Source organism: Mastigoproctus giganteus, chromosome 5, assembly GCF_048544385.1.
Source record: "Mastigoproctus giganteus isolate SK-2022 chromosome 5, ASM4854438v1, whole genome shotgun sequence".
Taxonomy (NCBI): domain Eukaryota; kingdom Metazoa; phylum Arthropoda; class Arachnida; order Uropygi; family Thelyphonidae; genus Mastigoproctus; species Mastigoproctus giganteus.
This window is the reverse complement of record NC_143579.1, coordinates 186,117,581-186,140,880: the sequence shown is the minus strand read 5'-3', so window position 1 is coordinate 186,140,880 and position 23,300 is coordinate 186,117,581. Positions and strand designations below refer to the sequence as shown.

At 35.8% G+C, this 23,300-nt stretch overlaps 1 protein-coding gene across 1 annotated transcript in view; it reads left to right on the top strand.

Annotated features, from left to right (window-relative positions):
• The window catches only part of LOC150085929 (arylsulfatase B-like), a 167,309-nt gene that overhangs the window by 22,434 nt on the left and 121,575 nt on the right, over positions 1–23,300 (top strand). Inside the window, exons 2-4 of the mRNA XM_090373587.1 lie at positions 539–659; positions 12,766–12,925; positions 19,538–19,653. Of these exons, the coding sequence (XP_090229713.1) occupies positions 539–659; positions 12,766–12,925; positions 19,538–19,653 (397 nt within the window). The remainder of the gene's footprint in view (positions 1–538; positions 660–12,765; positions 12,926–19,537; positions 19,654–23,300) is intronic.

Here is a 23,300-nt window from a genome sequence, read left to right as displayed (position 1 = left end):
ATATGTAATGAAAGAGGTAATCTTTTATATGTAGTAACTTTATTGATAAATTCCATATTTTTGAAGCATTTTTAAATATTGTTATCTAAACTAACAGGGCCAAATCAGCATATATTTCCCACTGTATATGCTGCTCAGGAACTTATTAGTATTTGATATTAAACTTAGTAAAAATTTGATTTGAATAAGTAACATAACTTTAATGACAACAGCTTATATTACTTCACGGATCTCTTCTTCTAGTCTTTTGTTCACTTGTGTTGATTGTTATGAACAAGAATCACTAAAAACAACATAGTGTTAGATCCTAACATTATGCTTGTTGCAAGCTTTTCTTGTTTATAACGATCAACCTGAGTGAAAAGAAGGCTAGAAGAAGAGATCTGTGGAGTAATATAAGCTGTTGTTATTAAAGTTACATTACTTATCAGTATTTGTTTACTCATATATCACTATGCCTGGTTTTAAAGATCAAAACATATTTGGATTTCTCAATTGATGTTGTATATATAAATTGCTTTTTTTTCCCCTCTAATAGGATGATGTCATGGATTAGTGCATCCTGGATATTTGCCATGTGGATGATTTATGGATTGTCATTTGTCCCACTACTAGAAGCATCACCACCAAATATAATTATATTTGTTGTTGATGACCTGGTAAGTGCTGAGCACAACTTTTTTACTTTATAGTATGCAGTTAGTGGACAGTTTATTATTATCATCTCTCTGTACATTAAAAAAAGTTTTCCTCCTAGTGATATTTATTCGAGCCAATGGGAGAAGCGATATTATTGACATCTGCCTCCATAATGTTCACCAACCTCATGCATGTGACTCACTGTCTAACATTTGATGTTCCATTGTAACGTTTTTTGTATATTAATGAATATTGTATATTTGTAAATATTTTAAATATTTGTATAGTTTGTAAATATTTTAGTTAAATATTTTAGTCCTGCTCTTTTAGATGGAACAATATTCGTCATGCATTAAGGAACCCGAAGCAAAAGGCCTTTTCCTAAGTGACCTATGTAAACGCAGGTAAATGATTACATAGTGATATTTATTCGACCTTGAGAATGTTGCACACTACAAATGCACAGGTAAATAATTACATAGGCCATTTCCTGATTAGATATCAATCATAGTAACATAGTGTTTTTTGTCTGATGGCACTGGGGTCTCCCCTACCTCCGCATATTTATTCTGTGTAGAATACAATACTCAGCATAAGGCCAAGGTGTGTGTTAGTGTATGTTTAATGAAGTATTAGTGTGGGTTGTGTTGTTCCTCTGGCCACTTAGCCTGGGGGGCCTGTTGAGAGCCACTAACATCCCCAATTTACGTCACCATCCCAGAGAAGCAGGCCAGGACACATTAGGAGAGAAGAAAGCTCTGGTGGGGCGAACTGTGGGATAGCCTAGGCATCTAAGGAGAGCCCAAAAAGAGAAAAAAATTTTTATTGGAAAGGAGGTAATGGGGAGATAGGAAGAGGGTGGGATAAAAGGGGTCGAGAACAGAGGGGAGCAGTAGTTGAGGCACTCACCTGATTTAAAATTGGTGACAGTGAGGGAACCCCTTGTACAGGATACCCATCCTGGGCCAGAGGGTGAGATTAAAAGCTGGTGGAGAGCCACCAGGCAAAAGGGGGTAGAAGCCACACAGGGTGGGGGAAGGGGATTGGGTGAAGGAGACTCAATCACCCCAGGTGGTAGGAATAAAAGCACATAGGGAAAGAGATTCCTATGGTGGAGCTTGCTTTTTGCAGCTCTGTCCCACGCTGGCCTGGGGGGTTACCCTAATGGCCAGTGTCAGCATCCCATAACATGCAGTTAGGAAAAGCTACAGCATGGTGTCAGCTTGGATAACCATGAGGCCCCCCAGAGGGCCTGCATAGCTATCAGTCTGTCCATTGAAGAGGCTAAGATAGAACATGCAATTAATAACTTTCATTCACTCAACATTCACACAATTTTACTTTTTATAGTTTTTTCTTACACTTTCTATTTTCTTTTATATATTAGATTAGATATTGATCAGTGTATTTCGACAGGTGTGTCTTTTACATAGAAAAGATTTGACTTACTCCATCATACCTCTACATATTATGTAGAAAAGCATGTGGGGGTTGGTGAGCAAAGCGGGCAGTGGGTGGAGCCCCCTAGTTATTATTATTATTAGCCTTATGGTGTAAGGAAGCCTGAGGCTTATGCTGCACCAGGAGAGAGAGAGAGAGAGAGATCGATCCAAGTCCGTACTCACTACTGTTAGAAAATTGAATGCAATGCTGTGTACTAATTCTTCAAACAGGCCTCTGAGGTTGGGTATATTCATATTGTAGTTTTAAATGTTTTTCACCAACCTTATGTAGAAATAAAACACAACGAAAATGAAAACTGGAATCTTGATAACTATGTATTTATAATAAATTATATTTGCCTGTATTTACAATAAATTATATTTAACATAAAATAAATATAATTTATTTTATGTTAAATATAAATATATTTTATTAATAATTTATTTTATGTTATATATATTTAAATATATTTAAATATATTTTAACCTAAATATATTTAAATATATTTAGGTTAAATATAATTTATTGTAAATACAGGCAAATATAATTTATTATAAATACATAGTTATCAAGATTCCAGTTTTCGTTTTTGTTGTGTTTTATTTCTACATAAGGTTGGTGAAAAACATTTAAAACTGTGTACTAATGTTGTTTCTAGGCTGTGCATGTAGATCAATACCAAACATATCTAGTGGTTATTTTCAGTACATTTGTGATGGTGAAATAGGTTAAATGTTCATACGGCGCCTCTGTAGCCAGGTGGGTAGGAGCAGCAGTGCGTAGCACACGCTTTTTGATTAGACCAGGGTTTGAGCCAATGACCACTGCATATCCCCAGAGCAATATGGCCTTAGTTGCTAATGCTCCTAAAAACCAAATAACAAACAACAACATGTTCATACTTTTTTTTGGCAGAATAGTATTATTGAGGGTATACTCTAAGTGGCTCACGGTTGTTTTGTTTTATGTTTAGTTGCTTTTTCTTTCCTTATTCTTTGATTAGTCACTTTTTTCCTTTCATCATTGTTCTCTTCCACTCTTCTTTTAAATTATATTATAATGTGAAATTATAATCTGAAATTGTATTGAAAGGTTAAAAATTGCATAAATAAACCATAGAATTATGCAGAAGAATTCCTGAAGTTGAATATTCAAAGGCTACTACATATAGGCATTAATACTGAGGAATATGTTGAAGAAATACCATTGAAATACCTATACTGTATAGTTGCCAGCAACCATTAGCAACTATATATATATAGTTGCTAATGCTTTGAAATAATTATAAAAGCTGCTGTTCACACATTGTAATTGATTATGGCTGCATTCCATAAGTAAATGCCTCGCGTATCATAAGATATGCCTCAGTAACACACTGTAATGTCATAGCATAACCTCATGTTTACACCGTGATAGGTCAATGTTAGAGTATTAGCCAAGTGCAAACAATTGGTGCAGTACCAGCTGACAATATACTACACAGAAATATTTGAATTTTTATGGTATTATTGCTATTATGCAAAAGAAATATGCCTAATGGATCAAGGAGCAACAGAAGTGAAGACTAGAAAAGCCTGAACTTTCCTGATGAATATTGGTTCTATTTGGATAAGGCAGATTCCAGGACCATTGTGTATGTATATATAATGAAACAAGAAGATATGGACTAATCAAATTGGTGGAGGTGGTAGGTTCATAATTTTTCAATTATTGGAGAGGTTGGGATTGAAATCTGGACACTGCAGTCATTCTAAAAGGTCTCTGCAATCAGAGCTGTAGTTAACTGATCTCATAGAAGGGTAAGATTTCTACTTGTGATTTTTTTTCTTATTTTTTTCAGCCCATGCAATATTCAAATTGACCCACGAATATACTTATGGAGGGGCGGATTGAGAGCTAGCAAAGGCCCTGGAGCATATAGCCTCACTGGGCCAGCTCATCTTTTCCCATAGGAGCCCAGACTCCAATTCTGAACACCTGCACAATATTCAGGGGACCAGTACAGCTGCCACTGCCATAATGCATGAAAATGATAACTTCACATTTAGTACCATGTGAACTGGCACACTAAGACCAAAAGGAATTAAGGGAACTGCCAGACAACCAACAAATTGTGAGGTATGACACTAATCATTTCCTACCTTCCACCCTGTTCACTTGCCAGATTTCAGCCTAGTAGAACAGTAGTTTGATGAGATCAAAGGGTTGTCAGGAATATGGATTTGCTTTTGTTCACTGTCCAGGAATCGCAAGATATTACTTGGTTTGGCAGATCATATGGGTGTAGCGTTTCATGCTGTCTCAGTGTTGGAGCCATTTGTACCAATAACTGATCCTGGAACCATTGTTGTTTTTGATTTTGTTAAATGATATGGGTGTAGCGTTTCATGCTGTCTCAGTGTTGGAGCCATTTGTACCAATAACTGATCCTGGAACCATTGTTGTTTTTGATTTTGTTAAATGATATCAACAAAGGAATGCAGGGTGTGATGTTAAAATTTGCCGATGTCATCAAGATCAGTGGAGTTGTTAATAATTATTAACAACTGATAATAATCAGTGATTATAATCTTAGAATAATTGATTATAATCAGTGAGCAGCACTTCTTCTGGACAACTTAGACTTCGGGGATGGCCAGATTAGTCTTAATACATCAAAATGTCCTACACTTGGGGAATAGCAACCTGAAAATAACATACACTTGGTGTGGTTGAATTAAAAATGATAGAGGACGAAAGGGATTTGAGAGTTAAGATACAATAGAACATGAAGTTTATCTGAGCAGCAGAGATAGGCTGCAAGGAAGAATCCATGGTATCTTATCAATGATTTTTTAAACATTTTGTTTTTAGAGATGAGGAAATCATAATACCACTGTACACTATACAGTGAATACCATGTCAACTGCAAGACTGCACTTTGGTGAAATCTTCATACTTGAACACTGTAAGCATATTGTGTTTAAGTACAAAGATTTCACCAAAAAAAAAGACATCAAGCTTCTTTGAATAGGTCCAAGGATGTAAATATGTCGTAAGATCAGCAAAAGGACAGCCATATGAGGAAAGAATTCAAATATGTGGGCTAGAGTTTGGTAACTAGTCACCTTAGAGGAGATCTAATTGAGGTGTATAAGACTGAGAGGAGAAAAACCTGGGGGGGGCATAAATTTAAATTATGGGGTAGGAGCTCTAGACTGGATGGATTGTAGGAAGTTTTCTTTCAGCCAACGAGGTGTTGATTACTGGAATAAGTTGCCTCCTTGGGTGGTTGAGGCTGACAGCATGAGGAAATTCAAAAGTCAACTGGACAGGTACTTGTGTGAAGAGGGGGAGTCAAATAGATATTTTATTTTAATTAATTAATTTATTTTTTAGCTAGTGCAGCAAAAACTTCACGGTTTCCTTGCACCATATGGCTAATATTAATACTATCTTGGAGATGAATAGAGGTCTTAAAGACAAGTAAGGCTGCCTGAGTTGATGGGATACTCTGTACTTTTGAGGGAGAGCATGAGGGAGTGTATTGAACCACTGAAGTTAATTATGAGGGGCATCTTTGAACTATGGGGAGGTTCCTTTGGATTGGAGAAATGCAAATGTATCGTCAATACATAAAAGTGGTTCTAAGAGTAAAATTGGTAACTACAGACTGGTTAGTCTGACTTCAGTGGTAGGACTTGACTTTCTGTCTTTGCAACTTGACTTTCTCCAGTCCAACTTTCCTAACAGTGAAGTAATTTTCCTTGGTGATTTTAATGTTCACAACTCCAGCTGGCTTCCGTTTTCTAGTCACACCAACCCAGCTGGTCAAGATGCTGAGGCTTTTGCAGTTACTAATGACCTTACACAGATTGTTCATTTACCTACAAGAATACCAGACAATCCTAACCATACAGCGAACATGCTTGATCTTTTTCTCACAAACAATCCTTCTAAATACACAGTCGAAGTGAGAGATCCTTTAGGCACCTCAGATCACAACTTGGTGATTGTCTCTTCTCCAATGGAGCCTTTATCTCATGGCTATTCCCAACCTCGTATTGATTGGCATTACAAGAATGCAAAATGGAATGACCTGCGAGATTTCTTTTCCTTGGTCGGAGATCGTGTCAGTGAGATTATTCTTGCAGAAATGGAATCCTTTATTCCACACTCCACTTTAAAATCTTATCCTTTATCTAAACCTTGATTTTCCGATAAATGTGCTAAGGCTGTTCAAGAGAAGAACGTTGCATATCGTAATTGGCTTGTTTCCAATTCTTCAGTTTCATTTTCTGTGTACTCCAAAGTTCGCAACAGTTGTAAGGCAGTTATTAATCAGTCCAAACTAGAGTTTGAACAGGCTAAGAGTAGAAAACTTACTTCTTGCCCTAATGGTAGCCGAGCATTCTGGTCTCTTGCCAAAGCTATTGGCCACAATTTTTGCCCATCTCTGCTCCCACCTCTGTCAAAATCAGATGGTTCTGTTGTCACTTCAGCCAAGGATAAAGCTGATCTGCTAGCATCACATTTATCTTCCAACTCATGTATTAATGATCTTTGTAAAACACCTCCCACCATTCCCAACATGCTCCATTCACTGGCAGTGTTAGGTGGATCAGAAAACTGCTAGCTTGGGGGGATAAAAGGACTAATAGATTAACAGTAGCCACTGGCAGAGGTGAAAGTGATTCTTGCACTACTTCTATTGGAATGAGCAGCAGCCTGGAAAACAAGATGCAGGATATTTCAGAGACTGCTGGGAATCATTGCGGTACAAGTAAATGCATGGGTTGTGTTAGGGCAGCTAAGAACAGGAACAGGTGCATGTATACTTGCGTGTACACCAATGCTAGGAGTTTGGTAAGTAAATTTGATGAATTTGAGGTATTTCTCAAAACATCAAAGGCAGATATTGTTGGGATATCAGAGACGTGGTGTCACACAGATATAAGGAATGCAGAACTGGAATTTGGGGAGTACAATGTGTACAGAAAGGATAGACAGGATAGGAAGGGAGGAGGTGTTATGCTATTAGTTAGGAAACACACAAAATCCAAGGAAGTGTAGCCAGTCGACATCGCTGGTCAGTGCAGTGTCGAGTGAGTTTGGTGTAACATAAGCATTGGGAGATCAAAATTGAGAGCAGGAGTGTGCTATAGGCCTAATGACTCAGATGAGTATAATAAGAAACTGTACAGGTAAATAGAGTGGCCAGTAAATCAGAGAGTCTTATAATGGGGGATTTTAATTTCCCAGATATTGACTGGAATTTGTGGGTTGGTCACTCACACACTTGCAAGGCTTTTGTGGATTTATTGGATGATTGTTTTTCACATCAACATGTTCGGGAGGCAACTAGAGAGAGTAATACTCTTGATCTGATTATCAATAGTGATTCTTCATGCATTAAGAATCTGCAGATAAAGGAACCGCTAGGTGGCAGTGATCACAGTGTGCTGAAGTGGGATTTACTCAAAGAGGTAACTATCATCAGGGGTAAAGGGAAGGGTTTTTGCTTTCGTAAAGGCGACTACGATGGTCTAAGACAGTATCTAAATTCTGTACAGTGGGACCAACTGATGATTTTACCAACAGCAAATTCAAAATGGGAAGCATTCAAAGAACTTATCTTGGAAGCTACTAGGCTTTACATACCAACTAAGAAATATTGTTCAAGGTTTAGGCCTAAATGGATGTCAGATGAACTAATGAGACACATGGCAGAGAAGAAAAATACATGGGATACATATAAATTAACGCGTGACACAGAAGCCTGTGATAGATATAAGCTGGTCTGTAACCAAGTCACAAAGGAGGTTAGACAAGCAAAGGCAGATTATGGGAAATCTTTGGCAAAGGATGCAAAGAAAAACAGCAAAGAATTCTTTACATATGTAAACTCTAGAAGGAAGGGGATGAATCAGATTGGTCCACTTCATATCGATGGTTCAACTGTTGATGATCCTGCTCAGGTAGCTAACAAACTAAATGAATATTTCGCATCGACATTCACACATGAGGAGTTATTCAGTGAGGGGAATGCCAGGGGTGTATTCAACTCTGGCAGTAAGCTAGGTAATCTTGTAATAACTGAGAGTAAAGTGGAGGAGAAATTGTTGAAGATAAACATAACAAAGACACCTGGGGTGGATGGGATCTATCCAGTTATATTAAAGGAGGCAGCAAAGGATGTAAGCAAAACCTTAGCCATAATTATGAGAGCTTCCTTGGACTCAGGGGAGGTACCAATGGACTGGAGACGTGCAAATGTGACCCCAATTCACAAAGGAGAATCAAAGTTTGACACAGGTAATTACAGACCTGTTAGTTTAATCTCTGTTCCAGGGAAATTAATGGAGACACTGGTTAAAGAAGCACTGCAGGATCATCTAGACAAGACTTCAGTTATAGCTTGGACACAGCATGGGTTTGTTAAGGGGAAGTCTTGTCTGACTGACTTGATTGGATACTATGATGTGCTCACAAAGGAACCTGATGCAAAGAATAGTTTTGATATCATATATTTGGATCTTAGACAGGCTATTGATACTGTTGTACATGGAAAACTGCTGCATAAATTGGAGCATTGTGGCATCGGAGGCAAATTGCTGCTATGGATAAAGGGATGGTTGAGTGGGAGAAGACAGAGTGGTAATCAGTGGACACTGCTCCATTATTGGAGCAGTTATTAGTGGAGTCCTCCAGAGTTCAGTGTTGGGGACATTGTCGATTTCTCTATTTATTAATGACACTGATGATGGTATATCAGGCTTAATGTCTAACTTTGCAGATGATATGGAGGTCAGCAGGGTTGTTACCGACACTAATTACAGTACGCTGCTGGAACAGGATTTAGAAAAGTTGAGCATATGGGCTGAGAGGTGGCAACTGAAATTTAACATTGACAAATATAAAGTACCGCATATGGGTAGCAGTAATCCCAGAGTAACGTATCAAATGTGTGGTACTACACTAACAGTGGTAGAGAATGAAAAGAACCTGGGAGTAATTGTGCAGTCAGATATGAAGTTTTCTAACAGTGCAGATGGTCTGCAAGAGTAGCTGATGTTGTCTTGTCAAGGATATACAGGAATTTTTCTAGAATGGATAAGGAGGTGATTATCCCCTTGTATAAGGCAATGGTCAGGTCCCACCTTAAGTACTGTATACATTTCTGGAGGCCTCATTTTAAGAAGGATGTAGAGCTGCTGGAACGAGTACAGAGAAGTGCAAAAAGATTAGTGAATGGAACAAAGGTTTACTCTTATGAAGAAAGGCTCAAGTTTTGCAAATTACAGTGTCTGGAGACTAGACACCTGCAAGGTGATCTGATTGAGGTATATAAGGCCTTGAATGGTTTCAGCATGCTCAATGCTGATGGGATTCTTCCTCTTGCTCAGAATAATTGCCTGAGAGGACGTAAATACAAATTGAGGAAAGACAGTTGTAGGAAGTTTGCCTTTAGCCAGCTAGTGTTTAGTATTAGCATTAGTAGAGGCAAATGATGCAAGAAAGCAAACTTATGCAGCATCAGCCAAAAAAATAAAAAATAAAAACCCACATCCATTTCACCCCTCCTCTAACACATCGCTGTAAAAAACAGTCATCCAATAAATCCACAAAAGCCTTGCTAGTGTGTGAGTGACCAACCCACAAATTCCAGTCAATATCTGGGAAATTAAAATCCCCCATTATAAGACTCTCTGATTTACTGGCCCACTCTATTTCCCTGTACAGTTTCTTATTATACTCATCAGAGGCTTATAGCATACTCCTACTCTCAATTTTGATCTCCCAATGCTTATGTCACACCAAGCTGACTCGACACTGTACTGTCCAGCGATATCGACTGGCTTCACTTCCTTGGATTTTATGTTTCTTAACTAATAGCATAACCCCTCCGAAAATTTGATTGCTTTAACAAACTTCTGTAGAAGTTGTAGATTAAATGGATTCAAGGCAGAAGTAGACATTTAGTGAGTGAATGGGTGAAATGAGAAGTTTTTTTTTTTTTTTTTTTCTTGGCTGATGCTGTGTAAGCTTGTTTTCTTGCCTCATATGCCTTTGCTAATGCTTTCTGATTCTTCATTCTCTTCAGTGCGTGTTCTACCTCATCATGAAAGGTATCAGGTATATTGTATGTGTTGCTAATTTGTGATCCATCTTCCCCACTGGTGACCTCATTCCCTCGCTCCTTATATAATTCTTTATGGTAGTCTTCTGTTATTTGAATTATGCCTTTTCTGCTATTTATAAGTACACCGTTGCTATTCTTCAGTTTCAGTATCATTTTCTTTCTGTATTACTGCTCATGGCTGCTGATTAAGTCCTCTGTTTTCCATTAATGCTTGTTCTACTTTTCTTGTGTTACTTCTTCTTATATGGATGGGTGAAATAAGGGGTGTTTTTTTTTTTTTTTAGCTGATGCTATATAAGCTTGATTTCTTGGGTGATGTGCCTTTGCTAATGCTAATATCCTCTCTCAGTCTCTTTCTAATGGTTTTGCATAACTGAGTATACTCAATTTTGCCCCTATCAATGTTTATCTTGCCCCTCATTTGTCGTCTTCAGTTCATCATGATAAGTGTTTCTTGGCTAACTTTTTCTTCTTTGGATTTCTCATCAATTCCTCATCAATATGTTGTTCTTGAAAGGTCTGCAAATGCTCAAACTTGTTCTAAAGTCCAGTACATACTGCCTTTTCTCCTCTTTTGTTATCTCAAAGATTTTCGTATTATTTAGTCTAGTCAGTTTTTTCCCTTTCTTTTCTTACATCTATATGAAATGTGCATCTTACCATTCTGTGTGATCACTTCCAACCTTTACCTTGTTCAGGACAGTAACATCATTCATAATATATTTTCTGCTAGTGAGGATGAAGCCGATTTCATTAGTTTTTAATCCATTTGGGCTCTTCCATGTCCACTTTCTGTTCACCCTTTTCTTGAAAAAAGTGTTCATTACTGACATTCCTTGAGATTCTGCAAATTTCACTTCTTTTACCTCTTTCACCAATTCCAAAATTTCCTATAATTTCCCTTTCTGCACTGTTTTGTCTCTTTCCAACCTTAGCATTGAAGTTCCTCCCATAATAATGGTGTAGTGAATTTTCTGTTCATCTAGAAGTCTCTCAAATTCAGTGTACATTTCTTCAACCTCTTCATCATCATGGCTCGATGTTGGTGCATAAACTGTTATAACCTTTAGTTTGTACATCTTAGAAATCCCGAGAAGCAGTCTTGTATTACTCTTATGCAGTGTGTTATCTTTCCTAAATGTTATTCTTGAAATCAAGGAATAACATTGAGATCATTATTACAAAGAAAATAAAATACATTAACTTGGACAAAATATAAATTTATACACTTGGACAAATGTCACATTATTTCAGCTGGCAAATTTATTCTAGATTCATTTAATTTATTTACAGATTACCTGATAACACAGATTTATTTGCCTGATAACATAAATTTATTTGCTAAAGTGATATGAGAGTGGTCATTTAGTATTACTGATATGTTCAGAGATCAGAATTTGTGAAATACAAATACTGTATCCTGTATTCAGAAATTATTAATTACCTTTAATGATATGGATGGTCAGTACTGGTTGAGTGTTTTAGGCTTATTAAAATTGGTATTTATTTCTAGTTTATGCTTCCAGTGGACCTGGAAATATGTATGTTCATATAATCATATACTGAAGGTAAATAAATATATCAGATGCAAATTACAGAATGTGGTTTTTCCCCCTCCTCTCTGTATATTAAACCTATTTTTAAAGGTTGTATGACAGGCTGGCTGTTAAAATCATTCTTGAAAAATTTTTTTTGTAAATGAGCTCGACCATTCTCACTATTCCATTATTCAGGTTGATTAATAAAGTAGGTATTGATTCTTATCTATTTATGCATGATGAATGACATGAAAAAGATATAGAAAAAATAATCCTTACCTCTTGTTATTTAACTCCTGTAGTATGCTATAAAGATTGACATTGGCTATTTATCTTTAGCCCTTTAACCTCAAATTCTCTGTCTACTGCTCCAGAATCACTAGTTCTATATGATAATTTATATTATGTGAATTAAGGTTTATATAATTGCTCTTGGACTGACCATGAAAAATTTGCAAGGTTTGCTAATCATTCGATGTTATATTTTCTATAACATTTATCTTTGTAAAATAAACTAATGTTTTAATTGTTTTCTTTTTTATAGCACGGTCCAAGACGTAGCAGTAGTAGAGGAAAAGAAGGAGACTTCTCCTTTATTTAAAAAGTGCACATTTACATTTTTTGACATTAGATGTGAACAAATTCTTTTACCTCTCTCTGTCCAGTTTTCATTGAGAACTGAAGTGCATGATGACAAAGATTGAAGGTTTATCCCTATACCCCTGCTTTTTTGAGCAAATAGCATGTACCTTTGTCTTTTGATTAATTACCATCGCTGTATGCATTTTACTTTTATGTACCCTGCATCTGCTGCTTTTATGTAGTATACTCTCTGCCTTTTTATTGCTACAGCCCTGGCTGCTAGTAAATAAGATAGGTTTTTGTTTCCAAAACTTATTTAATTGTTATTGTGTGTCTGTTATATATGCACATTATGTAGAATACAAATATATTTTATCTAGTTACATTAAAAATTGATTATGTTGATTTGCATATAAAGTTATTTCATTATCAATTTTTTAGGGATGGAATGATATAAGTTTCCATGGTTCTTCTCAAATTCCAACTCCAAATATTGATTATTTTGCATCCGAGGGAGTAATTCTGAATGATTACTATGTGCAACCAGTATGTTCCCCTACTCGGGGTGCTTTGCTGACAGGACTTTATCCCATACACACAGGTAAATTTAACAGTAATTAAAATTATTATAATAACACTAACTAACACGATTTTTACCCCCAAGAACTTAAATGCTGTTTTTAACCAATTTTTATGTGTAGATTTCGAAAATCATTGAATCTGGCCTCGGCTTTCTTGTGATAAACATCATTAGACTTCTACCATTAGACACCATTGTTTGAAGAGATCACACAGTGGTTTTGGTGAGGACTTTTGTAGATTGTGCCAAGGTTTCCAAGTATTAACTGATCATGACATGTTCTCAAGGTTGTAAATCTATCATCCAAAAGATAAACAGCCCCTCAAGAGTAGGAGGGCCACACCCTCCTACTCTTGAGGGCTCTGCTTCACATGATGTTGACTGTCAGCCAGTAAGTTCATGTAGTGAGGTAGTGAAGGTAACAGATTTGCACTTAATCAAACAAGATAAATTTGGCGAAAGAACAAGCTGAACTGTTAGGTTCTAGGTTACAGCAGTGGAATATACTCACAGCAGGAACAAAGATATCAGTGTTTCAAAAAAGACATGAAAAGGTTTCAAAATAATTTGCTACAGAGGACAGTATGCGTTTTTGCAGAGACATTTTTGGACTTCTGAAAGAACTAGGCATCATTCATAAGTCAGATGAATAGCGTTTATTCATAGATGCCTCAAAATTAAGTTTAAAAGCTGTTTTGCTTCATAATGGCAATGAATTTCCATCACTTTTTCATTAAGTTGGACTTAAAGAAAGTCATGAAAGCATGTCTAAGGTTCTACATGCTATAAAATACCAGGATTATGGTTGGAATATATGCAGTGATCTTAAGGGTATTGGTCTGCTTGTTGGTTTGCAGGGGAGTTTCACAAAATACTGTTGTTTTTTGTGTTTGTGGGACAGCCATGCGACAGAAGAACATTATGCTTTGCAGCATTTGGACAAGCGGGACGAGTTCATACCAGGACAATGTAATGTAAAATATATCCCTTTAGTGCAATCAAACAAGGTTCTTCTTCTACCCCTGCACATCAAACTTGGATTGATGAAAAATTTTGTTAAGAGACTAGATAAAGAAGGCAACAGATTTGCATACTTGAGAAGTGTGTTTCCTAATTTAACATATGCCAAACTTAAGGAAGGAATTTCCGTAGGACCCCAAATTAGGAAACTCCTGAAAGACAATGTGTTTGAAACCCAGTTAAAGGAGGTTGAATTGACAGCTTGCTGATCATTTAAGGCAGTAGTACATGGTTTTTTGGGTAATAGGAAAGAATAAAACTGTGCAATATTGGTGTCTAATTTACTTGAGTGCTACAAAAACATGGACTGTTGAATGTCATTGAAAATTCATTTTCTTTGTTTCCATCTCGAATTTTCCCCGAAAATCTGGGTGATATGAGTGATGAAGTGGTTTTATCAAGATATTTCCATGATAGAAATATGGTACCAGGGTCGCTGGGATCATACATCTTTTGATGTAGATGTGATAGAGACTTTTTATGGTGATTTTTGGAATCAGCACCTTTATTTCCTCCAGAATTACATATTTTCATTGTGGAGGTATGACAAAAAACTTTTTTTTGTTGGCTTGTGTAATTATTATATATTATATAATTATTTAAATTATATAATTATTTAATTTATATAATTATATAATATTATATTATATATTATTATATATACTTGTAACCTTCATATAACACGGTAGTTAGGTTCCTATAAAATCTTGTGTAGTGCGAAACCATGTTATATGAGACTAAGAAGCTGTACAAAAAAGGGGCGTTACATTCCAAGAGCTAACAAAAATACACCATTCTAGATTTCATGTGTCTTCTGCTCTCTTTAAAAAATCATTAATCTGGGTTTGTTTGCTTTTGCTTGATAGATCTTTGTAAATTTAATCTTGTGGAACTAAGCATTTTTGAAGCTCCCTTTTGAAGTTTGGGCCCCTTTCAGTTGAAGAATCTAAATTCAAAAAATAAGATTCTAATTGCTAATTTTATGCCTTTCCGTATACTTTTTAGTATAAAATTTGGAAGTTCAGCAGAATTTTCAATTGCGCTGTCTGTTATCCTCTGAATTGATTTGATTTGCCTCCAATGCCATTTCCACGAAATCCGCTTTGCCAATCTCTTTTTTCCACCAGTAATTCTTGAACGTCTTCAGTAATGATATCTTTTTTTTTTTTTTTTTTTTTAGGAGCATTGGTGACTAAGGCTATGTTGTTCTGTGTATATTGTCTATAAACTGCGTTCTGAGGTCAATATTCTATTTTGCTGGATGAAAAACCCAAGTTTCTGAGAGAAAAAACCATACTACCATCGCCTGAGACCAACTAACTCAGTCACATTGTGAAAAAGACCGATAAAAATTCCTCCCATCATTGATGGGATTCGAACTTAGGTCTTTTCCATCCAATGTGGGAAGGACGTCGATTCTACCAGCTGTGCTACCCACGAGAGCTTCAGTAGTCATATTATCAAAACCTTCCTCTTCTTTCAACTTAGCAAGTTCTACTATTGCACCGATTATGTTTTCTGCTGGTTTGACCATATTTCCCAAATGAACTGACTCTGGCCACACATTTTTCCAACACACATTTAATATTGATGGTTTGCTTCTTTGAATGATAAAGCTATGATTCCAATACAGTTTACAGTTCAAAATTGTTTCCATGCCTCCATCACTTCAATTTCCCATCAATTCAATTCGGAATTAGTTTTTTCCAAAATCCATTGTAACAATTTTCTGCTGTAATTAGTTTCAAAGGTAGATATAATGCCTTGATCTAATTAAAGAAGTTGTAATAGGTGGTAGGAACATTACTTTAATGTTTCAATGACTTAAATCTTTTGGATGGCCTGGTACTTATCCAATAGTAATAAAACTTTGAAATCTAGATTTTTCCACAAGTTCAACAAGCAAAAGTTCAATAAGGAGATGACCTAACATGTGGAGTTCCCTTTTTTTTTTTTTTTTTTTTTTGCATAACGATTAGCATGCCAAAAGCGTTGGAGTCACAAAAAAAAAAATGGAAATGTTGAAAAATTACATCCAACATAATAGCAGAGTTTTCCCCGCACAAAAAATCTCAAAAATACTGTGTTATGTAAGGTTTGCCACAATTCTCTAATCATTTTAGAGCCAAACTGTGTCATATAAGTACTGTGTTGTGCAAGGATTGCCGCATTCTATCAATCGTGTCAGAGCGAAATCGTGTTGTAGAAGTACCATGTTATACTGGGATTGCCTGTAATATATGTTGTGCAGCCTCTGTAGCCAGGTGGGCAGGAGCAGCAGTGCGTAGCACACTCTTCTTGATTATACCGGGGTTCAAGCCCGTCACCACCAAATATGGAGTATGCGGAAAGGTCAGGGAATGACCACTGGAGCAATATGGCCTTAGTTGCTAATGCTCCTAAAAAAAAAAAAACAAACAAACAAACAAACAAACATATGTTGTATTATATATATTATATTATATAATTATTTTTTATAATATTATTATATGTTATTAGCATTAGCATTAGTAAGGGCACATGATGCAAGAAATCAAGCTTATATAGCATCAGCCAAAAAAAAAAAAAAAAAAAAACCCTTATTTCACCCATCCCCTCACTCCAAATGTTTGTCAAGTTCTGCCTTGCATTCATGCTTTTCTGATGGTTTGCCATCAGAAAAGCATGAATCCCAGGCACTTGAAATGTTGTAGATGGCAGTTTTAATGTAGGATTTCCAAAACTCCTTTAGATTGTTACATTTTCATCAGTGTTGATGACTTTAATAGCTTGAGAAAAGGTATTCCTTATATAATAAGCTTTAAATGTGGCAATAACACCTTGGTCTATTTGTTGAAAAACGCCTTGGTCCATTGGTTGGAAAATATTTTTCCAATGTCTTTCTTCCAACTTTAATTATTGCCTGGACTGTGCCATAGATCCACTTTATTAACTGGATAAGAGGTTCATCCTCTCCAAATTTCCTAAGTACCTTCTGCAGTTTAATTGGTATCAAGTCATATGCTTTTTCTAGGTTTATAAAAACCAGATGCAATTCTTGTCCTTTCCGAGTCATCTTCTCTGACATCTGGAAAATTACGAATATGTTATCCATGCATGACTTGCCCTCTGTAAATCCAGCCTGCTGCTCAGAGATATTCCTATTAACCAAAGCATCCAGTTGATACTTTATTACTCTACTCAGAATATGCTAATGGATGCCATAATACTTATTCTCCTATAATTATTTAAATCCTTCTTATCATCCAGTCCTGCAAGTCCTGCAGTGTTGTCATGTTCAGTTTAAAAACATGTGAATCATGAATTCTCCTGATTGTTCTCCAAGCCTCTCTCACTTTCCCATATCCTAATATATACTCATTTCCATAACATAATTTTCCCAAACCTTTTCTTTACAACATCTTACAACCTATTTTGCCTTCCATTTGAGGACCTTATAACATTCTAAATCCACTTCACTTTTAGAATTTCACCAATCCTAATATGCTTCTTTCTTTCTCTTTATTGCAATTACTGCTTCTCCCATCATCCACTCTACCTTTTTCTTTACATTCTCTTTCCACTCTAGCTGCTTCATGAATCATTCTTTCAAATTTTAGTACAATTCAGCAGCAGTTTGATCCTCATTTATACCCATTTTCTTCCTTAGGCATCTTTGGTATAAATCACAAAAGCTATCATCCTGCAGCAGGCTAAGCATATAACGGGGCTCAAAAATTTCTTTTCCATCCTTTGGGTAAACTATGTCACTTAAATTCTTTTTCCTAGGAAAAGCCACTTTTGTGACTAAAAGTTGGTGATCAGTACTACATTCTGCTCCCCTCTGAACATTCTGAATAATTATTCTCTTCTGTTTATTCTAGCTAAAATATCTATTATCAACCCAAATTTTTATAGGTTGTCTTCACGTAAACTTACAAATGTCTTTAGGCCAAAAGGTGTTCATAACAGCAATCTTGTCCCCTGCATAATTCTATTAATCTTCTTCCATTATCATTTTCTACAGTTTCTCTAAATACTGAAATAACATCTTCTATCTGTTTATTTACAACCCAGACATTAAAATCCACCATAACCAAAAGTTCTTTGTTTGAAGAACATCCATCCATAACTTCATTTAGGGCTTCAAAGAAAGCTTCCTTAATTACCACTGGGGAGTCTTCAGTAGGGGCATAAGCACCAATCAGTGTAAGTATTCTTCCAAAAAGCCATACATAGTTTTACTTTAATCAACCTTTCATTTATGGCTTCCCAATTCATTATCTTATTTACCCATCTCTTTATCAGAAGAAACACTACAGCCTTAGTATGCTTCACTTTATCTACAACTCTCCACAAATGTTCTAACAAGTTCATTTCCTTAGCTATAATCAATTTCCATTACTCTGTCTGACTTTATTCTTTTTACCAGTTAACATAACATCTACAATTTTTCTGAGATAGGATTGCCGGCCCTATGATAAACTCCCAACCTGGAGTCTCCTGGAGCTTTGAGACTTCATTTTGGTTTTCTCTTGCCCTGGAAAGATTGCCTTCACTACAGTTACAAGATCTTTTTTCCTGGAATGGGAAAAGTATTTAAAAAGTCATAAATTGAAAGATCCCTAGCCCTCTAATTCTGTAATAGCATTGGGTTCAGAAGAAAACAAAATTTGGCCAAGAGAGAGGTCATATAGAAAATATAAAAGAAAGCAGCCTAACACAAAGTAAGTGGAAAAAGAGAATAGACCAGCTAGGCACCCATGGGGAAGCCACTTTCCTTGCCATCAAGATGATAGCCCCCTGTGGCCCTGTTGGTCCATGTGTCCTTATTCAATATATTTGGACCACCCCACCATATCTGATGTGATGCCCTATGGGATGTGGTCTCTAAAGGTTACAGGGTCATCTGAGAGATAATAATACTTACTAGTACTAATACTAACATTAGGTAGTAGATGACTCTCCTCAATTGGTTCAATACCACCGCTTTGCTTATTGGAGGCTTGAAGTGATGAAACCCATGTTTAGTCTTCAGAACTAAGTTTCTGGCATCTCCTTCAACCCATCAATTGTACTATAGGTTTTGATACCTTTTGTGTTTGGGATTTTCATAAAAAAAAAAAAGAAAAAAAAGACAAATGCAAAGTACTACATATGAGTAGCAGTAATCCCAGCGTAACATACCAATTCTCTGATACTACACTCAGAGTAGTGAAAAATGAAAAAGACCTGAGGGTAATTGTGAAGTCAGATGAAGTTCTCTGAGCATTGCAGACAGGCTGCCAGGACAGCCTATGGGGTTTTGTCAATGATATACAGGAATAGTGATTATCCCATTGACAGGCTACAACTTGAGATATGGGATATGCATGTGCATACACACCATGCACACCTCCCTCGTATGTTCTAGTTGTAGCATATTAATGTGTAAATACTGATGTTATACCATATAATCCATCTGATTGTATAGTTGAATATTGTAATGATCTCCTTTTTGTAACCTTTGTTGTAGCATACATACCCTCCTGATCTGTGGGCCATCCATGGGGATGAGTTGTTACTGTAGGAAAATAAATTAATTAAGTAAAAATTAAACAATTTTTTAAATTGGAATTGTTGATATCATTTTAGGACTTCAGCATGATGTGATTTATGCTACTGAACCCTGGGGTCTTCCCTTAAATAGAATTCTTCTTCCTCAATGGCTGAAAGACCTTGGAGGATATGCCACTCATGCTGTTGGAAAGGTAATCACTAAAATTTTATATAATTTACTTTGTTTTTTAGGTGTGTAAATTATTTTACAGCTGTGGTATAGAATAATTAATTTCAGTCCAAATTGATTAGACGAGGCCACCTTGATTTTCATCCTGTGTGATCTTTTTTAAAATTTAACTGTAATTTAAAATAGAGATTTTAAGAAGCTTCATCTCCTAGTGATAGTAGAAATTCATATGTTTCATAGGGAAGTAAGTGGTAATAATTGTGGTAATTGCTCAGCAACTGAAAATTGTCTGAGATGGGCAAAACATGCAGTATAGTCACCTTCCAAAAAAAGGGGTTATATTGGTATTGAAAAAGGTGGGGGGGCTGGAATAACAAGAATTGTCCAAATCATAAGTTTTTTTTGAATACTGTATTCAGAATTTATATGTGGCTTGATGATGGGCATCCTCTTCCTAAAGAAGACTGGCAGAAAGAGGAACTGTAACAGAGTAAAAATGCAAAGTCAAATTGCCAATATACCTTGGAGCACACTTTCAGATTAGGCTGAGATCAATCCATATTTACTAAAGCAGTGCACAGAGAACTGTGACTGCAGTGTTGTTGATTCAGCATTATTGAACTGTACTGTGGTTTAATGAATCAATTTATGCTGTTTTGCCTGGAGAGCTGGGCTAGAGTATGGAGGCAATTTCATGAAGTGATAGATCTATCACCACTGCTGTGCAGTTTGTGGAAGTTGGATTAATTGGATTCTACCCATTAGTCGTGGATAAAATCCGCTGATATGTTTGAAAGAATGACAAAAAGCTGTCAGATTTAAGAAATTGATCAGATCAGATACCATGCGCAATGCTTCATTTTTACTCCAAAGGAGACAGCCACTTTCAAAATGTTAATGTGACAATCCATTGTACCAGATATATCTGTGAGTGGTTTGAAGAAAAAGATGGTGAATTAGTCATCTTTCATGTCTTTCCCCACTCTCCAGACCTGAATCCCCGTTGAAAATCTGTAAAATGCATCGTGTACTGGTGTGTAGTCTGTTACCCCCATTACAGAAGGAACTAGAAAAATTATTACTGAAACAGTTACTTCATATGCTTTTCAGCCACTATTTGAATCTATGACACATCAAATTCAAGCTGTAATAATTGAAATGTGTGAGAGTTCTGTAAGATGCCAAGGTTCAGTTTCTTATATTTTAGCCAGGTGGTGTATAGAAGGCCCTCACATCTGTCTCATTATTTAACTTTCCTTATTGAAACTCAATTCACCCAGAAATAAAAAACGATTAATTCTTTTCAGAGAGAGGGCAGGTGTACCTCTTTGACATATCAAAGAAAGTACTCTCAGTTATTCCAGCTATTTCATTTTGATTTGGTTAACTTCTGTTTATTTTCCAGTTACAAGCTGCTTTTTTGTGGGAATTGATAGAAATCTGCATAGTTGGTATAAATGTACTTTTTTTTTTTTTTTTTTTCATTAGATGCTTTTGAATTGCAGTTTCTTCTATTATCACTTCTTTTACAGATGTAGAACCTTACCAGGAAGCCACTCCCAGTGTTGATTGGTTTCTCTTTAAGTCTCATCTTGCAAACTCATAGTCAGAGAAACAGTTCCAAATGTATAAAAGTACTGGTTGACTTTTAGTTTTGAAGTGCCAATATATCAGAACTGGTCTCATGGTGCTTTGACAGCAAATGTCTAATTACTTTGCTCTTGTGCACAGTGTGAAATTTTTCACATTTTGTGTGTGTGATTAGTTTAATTGGAAATGCTGTTTTCATTGAAGCTGTTCTGTGAGTTACTTATATCAGTCTTTATGTGCTAATCTTAAAATTTGTTATTTCAAGAAGCAAGATTAAAATCTCTAAATTACACTCATTTGCCAAAGTTAAGGAGGTTAACACACATTTAGAAATATATCATTGCTACTTGTCAATATTTCAATAATGTTTCACAAAAACATCTATAAATGAATATCTCCTAAAATTCCCTAAAAAAAAGTAAATTGTAAATTTTTTGAAAGAATAATTACCAATTCATGAAATCAATAACAAATTCCATATCATAAACAAAGGATTAAACAATGGGTATGATCATCCCCCCCTCCAACTACTATGCAGTTAAATCCATTCCTCTTTCAGAGAACAAATTTTAGCATATCTAGGATTCTTGCTGGAGGGTGATGAGTTACAATTCACCTCCCCAGAGTGTGCTGGATACGCCTATTCTATAGGATTCAGATCTGGGAATCTGGCAACTGTTAAGTTTTGTTTTATAATATTAAGATTGTATCGAGGTTAATATCGAGTAACTTAGTGCTGGAATAAGTGTTGTGGAAATAACTTGGAAACCAAATTTTTAATTCTTTATGACACAAACATAACACAAATCATGGAGTTTTTAAGTTCACTGTTATCCGACTCTGGGGAGGTGAATTGTAACTCATCACCCTCCAGCAAGAATCCTAGATATGCTAAAATTTGTTCTCTGAAAGAGGAATGGATTTAACTGCATAGTAGTTGGAGGGGGGGATGATCATACCCATTGTTTAATCCTTTGTTTATGATATGGAATTTGAAAATAACTTTTAATTCAATAATTCTACAACTTTCCATAATATATATTTCGCCAGGTAAATTTGTGGATTCCTGGTCAGTTCTGGAGAATTTTTGATTTTTGAGAATTCCATTTGCAATTATGTATTCAAACAAAATACTGTTATGATAATTATTACTAATGTCCTCTGGTAACAAATTACTGAACTAGTGCTCTTCTAATGACAAATTCCTAACAGGAGTAACTCTTACCAAATTTATTGAAATTATCCAACATAATATGCTCTAAACACTATATAGAAGAGAAGGGCCATCTTTTCCATTAGGCACTATGCCTAGGACCTATGAAATTTTTTAGAGCCTACAAAAAATGGACTGGAAAAAATAAAATGAGGTCCATAAGTTCCCTCTGAAAAATGATCTTATAAATGCTTAGGCAGAACAGATTTCATCAATTGGCAGTGCATTATTTTCAAAATTAAAAAAAAAAAAATCTGCTATTCTGCTACGCTTTCAGCTTCTCAGTGTCACTGAAGATAAAGAAATAGCTGAAGGTAAATATATTTTAGTATCTGTAATTTCCATCAGAAAACCTATCAGAAAATATTATGAAAAAAGAAAGAATTCGTGTGAAGTGGTCCTTAGTTAACAAACTGACAAGTGCAGAAGGAAACTTGAAATATATTTAATTATCTCAAGTCATGCTTGGCATTTTAACAATTCTTCATAGCAGTGTTTCCCAAAATTTTTTAGTCACGGAACACTTTTTATCTCACAATATATTTACGGAACACTTACGAAACACAAGTTTAGCAGGAACCAAAGAACTGTTTGTAATATTTTATTACATATGATGCACTGTGCATCAGCAGCATCTTTATTTCCAACACATGTAAAGACAAAATTCAAATAACTGTCATCATACTTTCATTTTGGTCTTTTATTAGTTTGTTCCTGTTTTTTTTTTTTCACTTTGGATTTTTTGGGGAACAAAAGGCTGTGATTATTCATTCTTACTTTGAAGTGTGACAATATTGTGTTCGTTTTCATCAACCACAGTTGCACTACTAGAAGTACTTTGCTTCTCATTTTAAAGTTCCTTTTTT